This window comes from Nansenia antarctica (assembly GCF_963989245.1).
Source record: "Nansenia antarctica genome assembly, chromosome: 7".
NCBI classification, from domain to species: Eukaryota; Metazoa; Chordata; class Actinopteri; order Argentiniformes; family Microstomatidae; genus Nansenia; species Nansenia antarctica.
Window position 1 is genome coordinate 57979828 of NC_137677.1, and position 13547 is coordinate 57993374.

The window sequence follows — 13547 nt, forward strand, 5'->3', positions numbered from 1 at the left end:
CAGGCACATTGCCTCCCCATTGGCACTGTTAAAGCCACTCTAAGCTGAAGAAAAGTGGAATAAAACCTGCCATAAAACCAAGGGAAATTTGGCAGCATCACATTGCCAAATCCCTAAACTAGCCTCACAGGGATTAAGCCGTGAGACCTGAATGTGGTGTATTGTTGTTTTACTGCACTGTACATTATTCAATAATTACCATGGTTCCTGTGTGTGTGTGTGTGTGTGTGTGTGTGTGTGTGTGTGTGTGTGTGTGTGTGTGTGTGTGTGTGTGTGTGTGTGTGTGTGTGTGTGTGTGTGGTGGGTGTGTGTGTGGGTGGGTGTGTGTGTGTGTATGCATTATAATGCTGGCAAGGATGTGTGTGTGTGGGTAGGTGTGGGTGTGTGTATGCATTCTAATGCTGGCAAGGATGTGTGTGTGTGTGTGTGTGTGTGTGTGTGTGTGTGTGTGTGTGTGTGTGTGCGTGTGTGTGTGTGCGTGTGTGCGTACGTGTGGAAATACGTGTCTGTGTGTGCGCAACTCTTGTACAGTATGTGTGTGTGCATCTTAGGTTATGTGTGTGTGCTTTGTCTGGGTTTTGTCATGCATGTACATTTAATCAAAGACAGTACGGCTTGAATATTGACTGTATTGGTCAAACTCAATATTGTATGGACTGCAGAGAACTGTTAGACTAGTGAAACAGGAAAGAGTAGTTTATACTGTAGCCTACTAGTCGGGGTTGTTAAACATTTTCAATTCAGGCATTCTATGTAAACTATATTTGAAAAAAATGTCCTGACTCTTGAACATTGTTTGTTCTGTATGCACAAAATAATGATTTAATGTATTTAGATGGGTCCCTACTTCTTCAGTAGCCTATCCTTGAAGTCAGTTCTCCATCGTTTTTCACGTCTTGACACGCACTCACCAATGTTTTTTTTTTTTTTTGTCTTTGAATATTTTTCTGTAAGAAAATAGGTGAGAAATGTGCCCCTGCACTCTGAACAATAGATGTTGGACTGAGGCTGACAGTATGCCATGTTGACATTCATGGTTTCCTAGACTACTGGGGAAACAGTCGGCAAGTCACGCTCATAAACTGACAGATTGAAGGTGTTATACTAAATCCAAGTGAGTTAGAGGTGTTAGAGTCAGTGTGGACAGTATTCTGGAGTGGTGTAGGGGCCCACAATGATGGGAACCAAGCTATCTGTCTATCAAAGTATCTGCCTTTTTGTATTCAAAGTGACCAAAAGGCAGTTCAAGTGATCTACTTGAGGCTGGACACATTTGGCTATTCACAGAGGATTTTTGTTGCAGGGTCTTAAGTCAGAATCAGGGAGGGTCATGCAAACAACACTGAATAGACCTACCCATGTTTACCCTATTTTGAGACTTTTCTTCCTATTCCTGTAAATCAGTGGCCCTACCCGGGTCAGTTTTGCTTCAAGCCGTCAGATTGTCTCCTAAAGACAAAAGAGAAAAAGCAGTTTCTGAGATTGCACTACTGATCTGCATAGTGGGGACCCCTGCTGGCAATATTGAGACATCTTCAGATCTATCCTAAGCTTATCCCTAATGTCATGCACATGCACAGCACACATATTAATGTTACATTCTCCTGTTCACTTCAACGTTTTGTGAGAGATAGCTTAGATAGATGGAGCATTCAGCATTTAGAAAAAATATAATTTTCATTCGTGGAAACATTAATCAAAAATAGAACTGATAAGAAAAAAACAACATAAATGCACTTTATGAATCGAATATTCAGGCACTACGTCACTACGAACACGTTGGTGACGTCAAATGTATGCGCCTAGACAGAAAGAACGCCCCCTCTGACGTGAGATTGTCGCGCCTCTAAAAGCAAGAGGGCGATTCTTCCATTCTTCGGTCAGATTTGAGGGTTTAACAACCATGGCGCTACGGGCGATCCGACTGGTCATCCCCTCCGGGACAGCGGTGTTTAAAGCAGGGACAAGCGTGCAAAGGGTAAGATTCTAAAAAGCACCTGTCAAAATGATTTCTCGCGGAAACGAAGGACCTCAAGATCACACAAACCTCTACAAGGACATCATAACAACATGCTAATGTTAGCAATGCTAACTGTCATAGAGGGCAGTTTGCGACAGTGCTGTCTGCTTTTTGGCAGTTAGCGGTAGGAGATTGTTATAAACAGCCATGCGTTGTCACGACAACAGATCACATCACCTATGCTGAAGTTGAAGGTATAATGATGATCTCACTGGCTTGCTTAGCTAAATGCTTTAGCCTGTAGGTAGCCGGAAGGGGGCGCTATCTTTCATAGCTGACCATTCCTGCCAGCCTTCGATAGGCTAGGTGCACAATCTCCACTACTTCCTGAAAGGCACCTTGCATGAACATATCCTGTCTCACTCTATTGGTTTAATTGATTAATCAGCTGTGCGGTAAACTGTTGGAACACACAGTGCACAGCTGATTAATCAATTAAACCAATAGAGTGAGACAGGATATGTTCATGCAAGGTGCCTTTCAGGAAGTAGTGGAGATCGTGCACCTAGCCTATTCGTGACGTTAGAATTATAAGGTTCTATCTCCATTTTTGGTCAGAATTGAGTTTTTTTACATGATCTGATCCATTAGGTGTTTATTAATGCCTGTGTGGTGTTATTTTTAAAATGTTGACATTTTTGAGTTAGTAATTCATAAAATACAAAGGTTCCATCTCACAGAACATAATGGAATGTAAAAACGTTGACACTTAATATCTCTGAACTACCCTAAACGGAGATAGAACCTTATCATTCTAAGCTCACGATCAATATTCTAATATATTTAAAACTCCTGATTGTTCGCCTAACCCACAGCCTTACTGGTTTCAGACTTAACTTATTACAATGCCCAAGTTACCTAGCTAGGCCTACATGTTAAGCTAGTGATGTGATGTGATCGTATCAATCGTTATCTTTCAGGCTGGTATCCACACAGGCTCAGTGAGGAACCTGCAGTATGGCTGGTGGTCGTTCGCTCTGGGTGAGAGGACGACCCCCAGGTTCACCGAAACCAGCAAGATAATCGCCATCGATGGCAACCTGGCCTCGGGGAAGGGGGCGCTGGCCCAGAAACTGGCTGACAAGCTGGGTAACTATCAAGTCTGTTATCGTCACAGTCTTGTGAGGCCAAGGGCTTCTTGGTGAATGTTGAACTAGGACGCTTTGGAATCACCAGACTCTGACGTCACCCCATTGAAGTTGAGAAAACAACTGCAGTAAGGTCAGGGTTAGGGTTTATGGTTGGGTCGTCCCACGGATCCCACTTAACATCCGCCTGGATTTCATGTGCCTTGGTTTGCGTGTCGTGTGGCTCTGGCGAGGCATACGGTCACAATTGCACACTTGGAAGTAGGTGCGTGTCCAATTAGGATGCAGTGGATGATGTTGATTAAAACAGGGGTGCAAACTAGTGCTGTCCCAAACGACAATTTTTCTAACGATTAATCTAGCGATTATTTTATCGATTATTCGGTTAGTCTAACGACTAATTTGTCGATAAGTCTAACGATAATTTTTGTACTGTAAAAAAAAAAAAAAAAAAAAACGTATTTGTCTCCACCTCACTGCTATGTTTAGCCAACTTGAATGCCAACATGGCCATTTAGAAGTCTGTCCATCACCACAACACATAGCTAGCTAACGTTACTCTCGCTGCTATGTTATGATTAGCTAAATTGATGCTAACGTAGCATGCGAGCTACGAGCTAGATAACGTACAGTAGGTGCGAGCACCACAATGACAATAGGCTACCGTAGCTAGCCAGCTACATAGCTAACGTTACTAACACCAGAAGACAAGACATACGAACTGTGGTGAGCTACATTGCTTGTGTAACATTAGCTAGTAGCTATCCATTTTTCACTCATACACTTAATTGTCTCGCCTGGTAAAATAAAGGTTTAAAACAAAACAAAACAAAAATCGCCATTTTGTTTATTTACGACTAACCGACGCATATTACGCTAACCGACGTATTGACGTAGTCGATGACGTCGACGACGTCGAATAATCGTAACAGCCCTCGTGCAAACTTGTCACCTTTCTGCTAAATTAGCTGTTTTTACCTCAAAATAGGTCATCCATGTGAATCATGTAGATCTGCAATATTTCTTTTTTGGGGGGGGCTCTAAGTCTCATCCAAGTCACATGATGCGCGAGCTAACTAATCTTCCTGTCTGCTAAACTCCGCTGCTGTTGAAATAACCTTTAGCTTCAGGCCGCTAGGTACAATTCTAGACAGCGGGGAGGACAGTCACAGTCAACTTTTTTCGAAGTAATTATGCAGGTGTTAAGGTCCCCCCCCCCCCCCAAAAAAGAAATGTGTCACCTTTTTGGGCCATCACCAATTTGCGCCCCTGAAAGTATTAATTTGTATTCGTACAGTATAGCACATTGACTCTAGAACATAAAGAGCATTGTCTTGTGGACCAGGAGTTTGTTTTATGTAATTCCCAAATAAGGTCACAAAGCCCCCCCCCGCCCCTCAAGACAGTCTTCCCAAAGGGATTTTTATTGATGAATTGTATGTCTTACAGGGATGCTGTACATGCCTGAGCCTGACGTTCACTACATAGACAAGATGACCGGGGAGAAGGAGCCCCTGGACACTACCTTCAACGGGCAGTGCAGTCTGGAGAGGTTCTACATGGAGCCCAAGACTGCGGACGGGAACTCCTACCGCCTGCAGGCCTGGATGTACCTCATGAGGCTGCTGCAGTACTCCGACGCCCTTGAACATCTCCTCACCACCGGTACGGCTGGATACAGGGACGCAGTCAGCTCGTACTGTATGAGAAGATTGTGTGTTAGGGGTGTGGGGTTGAATAGGTGCAATCTGTGAGAGTTGCTAACTTATCATTTCACAGCACTCCCTTGTTTCATTTTCAGTGGTTGTTTGCATGCAGCCTAAATCTTCAAACAAAAGCATAAATGTTTAGAAATGATTAATGTTTGGAGACGATTTAATCTCATGTTGTTGTCATCATGTCTGTGTCCCAGGCCAAGGGGTGGTGCTGGAGCGCTCCCCCTTCAGTGACATGGTGTTTGTGGAAGCCATGGCCAAGCAGGGCTACATCAGGAAGCAGTGTAAGTGTTGGAATCCAATCGCCTACTATCTTTGTCCCTAGATCTGATAGCATTATTGATTATGAATCAGCACTACCATGGTTACCCTTTGTCAAAATACAGCGGAAATATTTGACCAATGCATGCTTTCTATCTCTTGTGGTCGTGTTGTAATTGAATTTTACTTGAATGCTTTATTTTAGGTTGTAACAAGAATGCTCATAGTCTCAGTGGTTTGTTTGAAAGGCAGGAGAAGTGTGAGTGAGATTCACAGCAGTTACTGGAGGAGGCAGGAGCAGCACGAGTTGTCACAAATGTTGAATCGATGGTGACCATAATTGCGCATTGCGCTTTTTATTTCTTTATTGAAACATAGTATTTGAAAACGTTGTTGGCTACCTGCCATAGTGGCTGTTGTTAAGATTTACAGATGTACCTGCCAAATTCATGGTGGGTGTACATTTTTTGCTCTGGCCTTTAGGTGAATTAATCCATGTGCTCTTGAACGCAGGTGTGGAACACTACAACGAGGTCAAAGGTATCAGCATCTGTGAGTTCCTTCCCCCACACCTCGTCATCTATGTGGATTCGCCAGCCGAGGAGGTGCAGAAGAAACTGAAGCAGTCGGGCAAGGTGGGGAGACAGGAAAAACTAATGATGGTTGTATTCCAACCCCGTCTCCAGATTAGTCACACTGCATTGAAGTTGAGTTTTCTTTTTGTCCCTCCAGCAAGGGGAGAGAGAACTGCAGTGGAAGTTCCTGTGAAGTTGAATGTGTCAAATAGGTCATGCACCCTCTGGTGGTGATAATGAGCAATACATACAGAAAAAAAAAGATTACTCGGATGAATGTTATCTTTCTCAATCAGAAACCTTTGAGTCCTTTGAGGTTCATTTGTCTTACCAAGTCGTTTTGACTATGATAAAGGTCGGGAGGCAGAGATAATGCTGCTTCAATTAACTGCTCTTAATTGGAACCGTTCCTTAGCCAAATGCCTCTGGGTAATGCGTCACAATTACAGAAATGAGATGCTCTTCTGCACGGGCTGACTCTTCAGGACCTCTCTCTCTTGACAGACAGGCCTCTTACAAAGCCTTGCGGTTATTACCATTATGCAAAAAGTAATCCTCTCTTTAAAGATAATTATGGAGGCTGGCTGGAATTCAGTGTGAATCGAGTTGAATATGGAGTCACACACACTGCCAGACGAAGTAGGGCTTAGGGGCAGACCAAGAAGCCCTTGGTGCTGCTTAGAAGTTAGATATGTTCAACTATCACCATATGACACATTTGCACACCTACTTAGAATTGCCGTTTCTAACAAACGAACGCCTGAGTACATTTCACAGTGTTGTGATTGGAATCTCTCTGTTGGGAGTAACGTCAGTATACAGTATCTCATTAGCGCCTGAGACATTGGAGCTTGTTTTGCTTTTAAACTGTCCGTTTGAAGATACCCTGTGTTTTATTCTGCTTGTTAAACAACCATTCTGTTCTGATCTTATTGTTTATTTCCCAAATGTGTCCCGTTATGTTTTCTGGAATTGATAATGTGTCAGGAGGCTGGGTAGCTGAGGGGCGTTGAGCCATATGTCGCACTTCTGAAGTCTTGAGCTCATTCTGGTCAATTGACGAATAAAGTGGAGCTAAATCCTGAATTACAATTCAAGTACGGCCTTTGGCTCAGATTTATAATGACTTCTATTGAAGCGTTTTATTTAGCGTACACCCAATTAGTCACAAGTTAATTGCTTTTTCCTCTCTCGGAATTGGATATTCTGAGGTGTTGTTGAAAGTTTACAACAGGTGGCTTTGATTTAGAGAGTTGTTGACTGACTTCATTCACTTCTAACACGTAAGGAATGGAAGTGTGCCACTTCAAACCTCCCTTGACGAGTTCAGTCAATTGGAAGCACTTAGCAAGATGGTATACAACGTAATAAATCACATCTCTTCTCGAGTCAAAGCTGATACAGTTTATTTGGCAAATTGATTAATCTTTCTAAAGTGTTGTTACTGTCGCTCTCTCTTCTCTTTTCAGTCTCACCTGCAGAATGTATCCCTACCCTATCTGAAGAGCATTGAGGATGCCTACAAGAAGACCTTCCTCCCCAAGATCAGGTGAGTGGAACTGAAACATTGAGGTAATGTTTGATACCTTCCGTTGGACACCATGGATGGTTTACCATGCTGTTTTTTGTTGTTGTTTTCCTTTAACTTGAACCATAACCATACAAAAATGGTCTGAGTTTGATCATGTTTATTTTCTATATTTCAGTGAGGCCGCAGAACTGCTTGCTTACGACACAACCCAGGCACAAGATATTGAGAAGGTAAGAGTATATTGCGAATGACAAGACACATGGGAAAAGATCATGATGGCGTACAAGTTTTTAGATAGAGAAAAATGCTGTTGATGTCATTATTACCCAATGCTATGAAGCTGAATTCCCTGAATCCCGTTGTTAACCGTTTTACTCTGCGGTATGCACGTTATGTTGCCGAACTAAAGAAATCTTCTCATTGACAGATCGCTGAGGACATTGAGGACTTGAAGTTTGAGAAAGGACCATGGGCAGAGCAGGATGACGTCACCTACCACTACATGAGAATGATGTGAGTCTGTTTATGGAGTTATAGTATATAGGCCGATGCTTCCACCCTGAGGTATTTTTATTCTTCCACTCAGATTGCACAGTGACCCTGCCGGCTTACACTGTATTTTAGGTGTACACCTATAAATGACCTATCGTAGTGTATAATCATTTATACAGTTTATAAAGTTGCAATGGTGCCTGGCCACCTAAAACAAAACATGACAGGGGCTGGTGAAAGGAGTAACAAGTCGGCAAGTGTCAAGTCCCTCAAATGCCGAAAAAAGTTATTATTATTATTAATAATTGTTTAAATGTGGTTCTCTTTTTTTCATATTACGAAAGTTTAAGGGTTGAGGAGCCCAGTTTTAGGATCACTAAATAGATAGTTGAAAAGTCTGCCTTTTTTTTTTCGTCTGCCGTCCTGCCTTGTACTCGGAGTGTTGGTGATACATGTCTGGTTTATGTTTTAGGACTGTTCAAAAGCTAGGACTGTGTGATTATCTAGTTGTGTAGTAGTTATGTTTTTAGCATGTTTATCGTCATGTTCTATGCTAAACATGCAGATGTTAGATATGTTGTTCATTGTTGTTAGCTGCTAGGTAGCTAGCTAGCACGATGGAGCACAGTCTATTTGTTTTGGTCCAGGGTGATTTTCACCTCTATTTGGATCGAGGTGTACCAACATTCACATAAGGATATCTTCTTCAACTATTTTCAGATTTCAATGTATGACACATCATTTGAAAGCTTTACAATCCTCACTTTCAAAATGACCTTGAAGACACACACGTTGACCTTCCCTTGCCATTCAGGTCCCTGGGCGTCTCCTGTTCAGCTGTGGACGTGTCATTATAAGCCCGGTGTCTTCTTGCCACTCTCTCCCCAGGGTCGAGGACAAACAGAAGGTGGCAGACTTGACCAGCATCCCCTACTTCCTTCCTGAGGTCACCATCGGGGCGCATGAAAATGATGAAGGCTACTACGCCTACAGATCGGTACTATTTTAAAATACTTAGTGGGCTTGATGGAGTTTGCCGAGAACAATGGAACCAATGGAATAGTCCCCATAATGCAAACCCTATTACCCTATTTGAACCACTGTTTGACCCAGGACCGCTCTCTACTTCTCTTATGTGGTGGTGTGGTGTGGTGCTAGATCACCTGATATGAGGCCAATATGAAAGTGCAGGGTTATACGGTACTGTATTATACTAGGATATCTCTTCCCCTCCTTTCCACCCCCCTTTTTCTATTAGTTTTTTTTTCCCCACCATAATAAATAGTTCTCTGCCATATGGGTTTCTGTGGCTGTCCACAGCATTGGCTTTGCCTCCAGCGTGATAAAGAACAATTTTCCTGCTGAAATAACGAAATATATAAATATCGAATGAGAGAGAAGGAAAATGCCAGCCCAGATGTAGAATATTCTCAGAGTCATTGGTATCATCAGTCTTGCAGGAAAACATTCGCTTCTGACCTTTAGAGTTTATTGACTGGAGACTAGTTTTGTCTCCCTGCTGGAAAAAACCGGCTACCTAATGTGCTACAAGATCCTTTTAGCTGACATTTTGCTCTAGACGTGCCGCATCATGCTGCGAGTGATTGTGAGGGGGAATCTGAAATGCTATGGCCCTAGCTTGTCTAAATTTCTCTAGGTACCTTCTGTTGACAAAGTTCACTTTTGTCAGAGAGGAGGATAGAATTCTAGATACAGTGTTGTGTAACAACATAATGAACTGATGGGGGATATTTTTGCCTTACCAATGTCTCACCAATGTCTTACCAAGGCCGTACCTACATCTTACCAGTTTTAGAATCGGGCTGCGTTTTGATTTGATTTGATTATTTGATTTATTAGGATCTACCTGCGGTCCACACAGAACATATACAAGAAATCATCATAAAAACATATAACAAAGAAGAATCAACATAACATCACAGAAAATATAACAAAGGAGAAAACATCAACATCAACATAGATAACAACAAATAACAAAATAAATCAAATAAATAAGAACAAAATAAAAGTTGTCAATGGCCACAGCCTCAGTTTTTGGGGAGCAAAAAACACACGCAAAAAAAGATCCATCCACAGATTCTACACACAAGTTGAAGGACCTGATGTCATCGTTAACAATCACGATTCAAAATCAACAAGCCGGAATGTGCTATAACACCGCTTCCACAGCCCTAAAGCTGTGATCAGCTTCTATGGCTAGACCTAGTTGAGTGAAAGTCATAGTGTTAACGCAGCTAGGCCGCAGTTAACAGTTCACTAGTTGTTTTTGTTTCCCCAGTCACAAGACTAATAGTATGGCAGAGTGTATGTGACAGAGCAGCCCGGCTGTCTATCACTCTGTCACTGATGTGGCTTCACATTAGCAGTAACTCATAACATGCTGTTTGCCAAGGCTCGGGGGTGATGGACTGCAATGTCGCCCCCAGCGACACAGGCACTTTGCTATACCATTAGTCTTGACTGTCATCCCACAACCCAAGGATGGATGGGTCTTGAGCGGACTACTTCTCCTAAGCTTAAGGGAATTGAAGTCTTCGGCTCAGTTCCCTAAATCAGATCACTGTTAAACCTGCCCAAGTGTCCTTTGGAATCTTGACAGTGTTTCTTCTCTCTACCCAAGCGATTCCCATCGATTTTTCTTTGGAACTCAAGATAACTGAAAGCCATGCATTTCCTGTTTTTCGTGTGCGATTGTTTAGTGTTTTGCGTGACAGCAACTTAGCAACGCATCCAAATGTCACGTAACGTGTTTTGTAACGTTAACAATGACCCTGTCTAATACCATTCACAACTCTGCTAAGATTGGCTAACTACATTTTCTGCAACGCACAGTCACACCTATATCCCAATGCAAATGATGTCATTTTTACATCTCTTTAAACAGACTTTTATCTGTGTTTTCCCCACAGCTCCCAGGGAAGATGTATGCTAAGGGTTTCAATGCAGACATCGGGGACAAGAACATCTGGCTGAAGTGAAGGAGTGTGCAGACTCTGGAGTACTGTTGTAAATTAATGGTTACCCACCCTCTTCTCCAACACCCCCTCATCACCTGCTCAATCCTCCCTATGGGCGGAGAGTTACCAAATCAGTTCCGGTAACAAATCAACAAGTTCTCTTCTCCGGTCTATCTACTGTGTGTATCAAGGAGAAATTGTATGTCGTAACAGAATATTTACCTATGTATTGAAAAATAAACAGAAAAACCTTTCAAAATGTCTGTGTCCTTTCACTTTTATGAAATGTATGCATCTATGAAATATGCCAAGACTGACCATGGGTTCAAAGAAGGAGATAATTTGTTAGCATATCTGTATTCACTGATTATTTTAAACTGGAAACATTCACGCTTGTTTTCCCAGTGGATGACTTGTATTATGACTTGTTTTCACTACTACAGCTCCCATATTGGTGTGTTCATGAGAAGTCGGAAACTCCTCTGAGTTAAAATGTACGCAAGTTATTTCCGTAGAGCTTCCTATTGGTTGATTCTGACACTCCAAATAGTAGAAATACAACACAATCCGGACTGGGGTAAATGGAAAATCAAATCACAGAGCAGTCAGGTTGGTCAAGTTCAATGAATAAGCCTTCCACGCATCAACTGTACTGGGCCTTGCTTTGTTCAATCTGGCCGTTGTGCACTCAAGATTCACAATCCTCTGTAAAGAGTAAAACCAAAAAGTGTTCATACTGAAATCAGGTGTCATCCAATGTTGAAGAATAGTCTTTTTTGCAGAGGTGAAACCAGCAAATAGCATTTTCTTTTGCGTAATACTTAAATCAAAATCAGAGTCGTCATTGAGCAAACATAAACATGGATTAGGAGCATAGTCAATCTTAAATAACTTGGACATTACAGAATTGACATGGTTCCAAAAATTGGCCACGACTGGACACTCCCAGAACATATGGAGAAATGAAACCGGTGTGGGGGTAGGGCAGAATTGACAGTAGTAGTTGGGTTGTAGTTTCATTAAGTATCTTCTATATGGTGTAGCATAGGCCCTGTGGATGACTTTAAAATGAATTAACTGATGAGCTAAGTTTTTGGAGGTTGAATTGAGATTAGACCATATTGTGTCCCAGTTTGGGTGGAAATCCAATTAGTTTCCTAGTTCTGACATGTTATGAAGGCACCATTAGGCCCTCTGGTGGTCTAGATCACAACCAAAACAGAACCAAAAAAGAATCCTCCCGTTGTCACCTTTTCTATTTAAGTTGAGCCTTTCCTGCTCGTTAATGCTCCAAGGATCCTCCACCCCCCTCTCTGCAGACGACAGGAAGGAGCTCTAAGCCTTTGACGGAGCGTAGAGGAGAGGCCCCTCCCCCCTCTCTGCAGACGACAGGAAGGAGCTATAAGCCTTTGACGGAGCGTAGAGGAGAGGCCCCCTCTCTGCAGACGACAGGGAGGAGCTAGAAGACTTTGACAGAGCGTAGAGGAGAGGCGGCCCTCAATTAACTGCAAGTGTGAGTGGAAGAAGCAGCTGTGCCAGATGTCATCCCCAAGAGTGTTAATTGAATTTGTGGCATGAAGTTAAATTAAAATAGTCCCCCAGATGTGAAGCTCTCTGTGCGTCCAACACCTGACTACCTCAGCTTTCTTACTCCCGTGGCTTTGTTTTTCATGTGTTACCTGTTGCACACACATGCATGGACACACACACACACACACACACACACACACACACACAGCTTTACAGCTGCTCAGATAGTCTCACTGCCCAAGCAAACAGTCTTTAATTTTAAACTTTAAAATTAACTGAGCTCAGTATTTTCAGCTGGCCTTTCATGAAATACATTCGCATTGGATGTCAGAAGGCTATCAGAAGATCAGTCATTCCAATGCGAATGTATTTCATGAAAGGCCAGCTGTGAAAAATACTGAGCTCAGTTAATTTGAAAGTTTACAATTAAAGACTGTTTGCTTACCTGCTATCTTTGTATACCCAGCAGCTTGCTGATGATCCAAACCAACGCAGTGACCAGATCTCTCTAAACAGCGTTGGCTACTCGAGAGCAGTCTGTGATTAATTTCTGCTCCCTTTGTCAGCTGCTGGAGAGAGTCTTATTGCTATAATCATGTCTTGATTGCCAGGGCTGATACAGTACACAGCAGGCTCAATGGCAGAGTGCAGTGCATGGGAGGCCAGGGGAATTCTCCAATTACACACACATCCTGCGTGTTGATCTCCATGACGATAGAGGAACTCTCCTCACTCCAACTTGAATCTCATATGATGCGTTCAAATTATTCTACTGTTATAATCACTATTTTGTCATATTTCATTTCGGTTTTATGTTTATATTTTACCCTGTATATTTTATTCATGGATCTTTTTCTTTGTAGGCCTACATACAAGTGATGTATTTAACTGCCATGTGGAGTTTTTTTTGTTGTTGTTTTTTGTTTTGTTTTTGTTGTTGTTTCTTTGTTTTTTGTTTCGTTCGTTTGTTTTTACTCTTCCCTACTGTCCTTTCCTGTATGAAGTGACCTCAGACATGTTCAGACCAGAGAGCATTAGCTAGAGTAGATGCTGCAGTGAATTTCAACTGATTTTTTTGGTATTTTCTTTCAAAAGGGGGCACTATTGCACCATTCCAGTTCAATGCTGAGCAGTTATTTCCCTATGTTTAAATATGTTTTTTCTTTGGTATGCATGCCACGGTTTATGATTTTGGTCTGTGCATTTCTCTGTGGTGCATTTGATGTTAAGAAGCTTCTATTTTGACATGAGCATTTTAGAAGTATACATTTTTAATGCCTCTGGACTCATTTTGCAGTTGTTGTTGTTGTGGGTTGCTTAAGCGTCTGATTTTGGGGAATATTGAGGGTGCTGTGAT

General features: G+C 42.2%; 1 protein-coding gene across 1 annotated transcript; it reads left to right on the forward strand.

Moving 5' to 3' along the window:
• The first annotated feature begins 1847 nt into the window (after positions 1-1847).
• ndufa10 (NADH:ubiquinone oxidoreductase subunit A10) lies at positions 1848-10907 on the forward strand. Its single transcript, XM_080535867.1, has 10 exons — positions 1848-1978; positions 2941-3109; positions 4558-4773; positions 5021-5107; positions 5598-5719; positions 7129-7208; positions 7366-7420; positions 7618-7703; positions 8571-8679; positions 10613-10907. Exons 1-10 carry the CDS (start codon positions 1904-1906, stop codon positions 10679-10681), a joined length of 1068 nt encoding a protein of 355 aa, XP_080391993.1. The 5' UTR covers positions 1848-1903; the 3' UTR covers positions 10682-10907.
• The last annotated feature ends 2640 nt before the right edge of the window (positions 10908-13547 follow it).

Excerpts from the sequence above, each read along its gene's own strand:
- ndufa10 (XM_080535867.1), top strand. The coding sequence starts at position 1,904 with ATGGCGCTACGGGCGATCCGACTGGTCATCCCCTCCGGGACAGCGGTG. Across the intron at positions 1,979-2,940 it reads CAGGGACAAGCGTGCAAAGG|GCTGGTATCCACACAGGCTC; the intron begins GTAAGATTCTAA and ends GTTATCTTTCAG. Across the intron at positions 5,720-7,128 it reads AACTGAAGCAGTCGGGCAAG|TCTCACCTGCAGAATGTATC; the intron begins GTGGGGAGACAG and ends TTCTCTTTTCAG.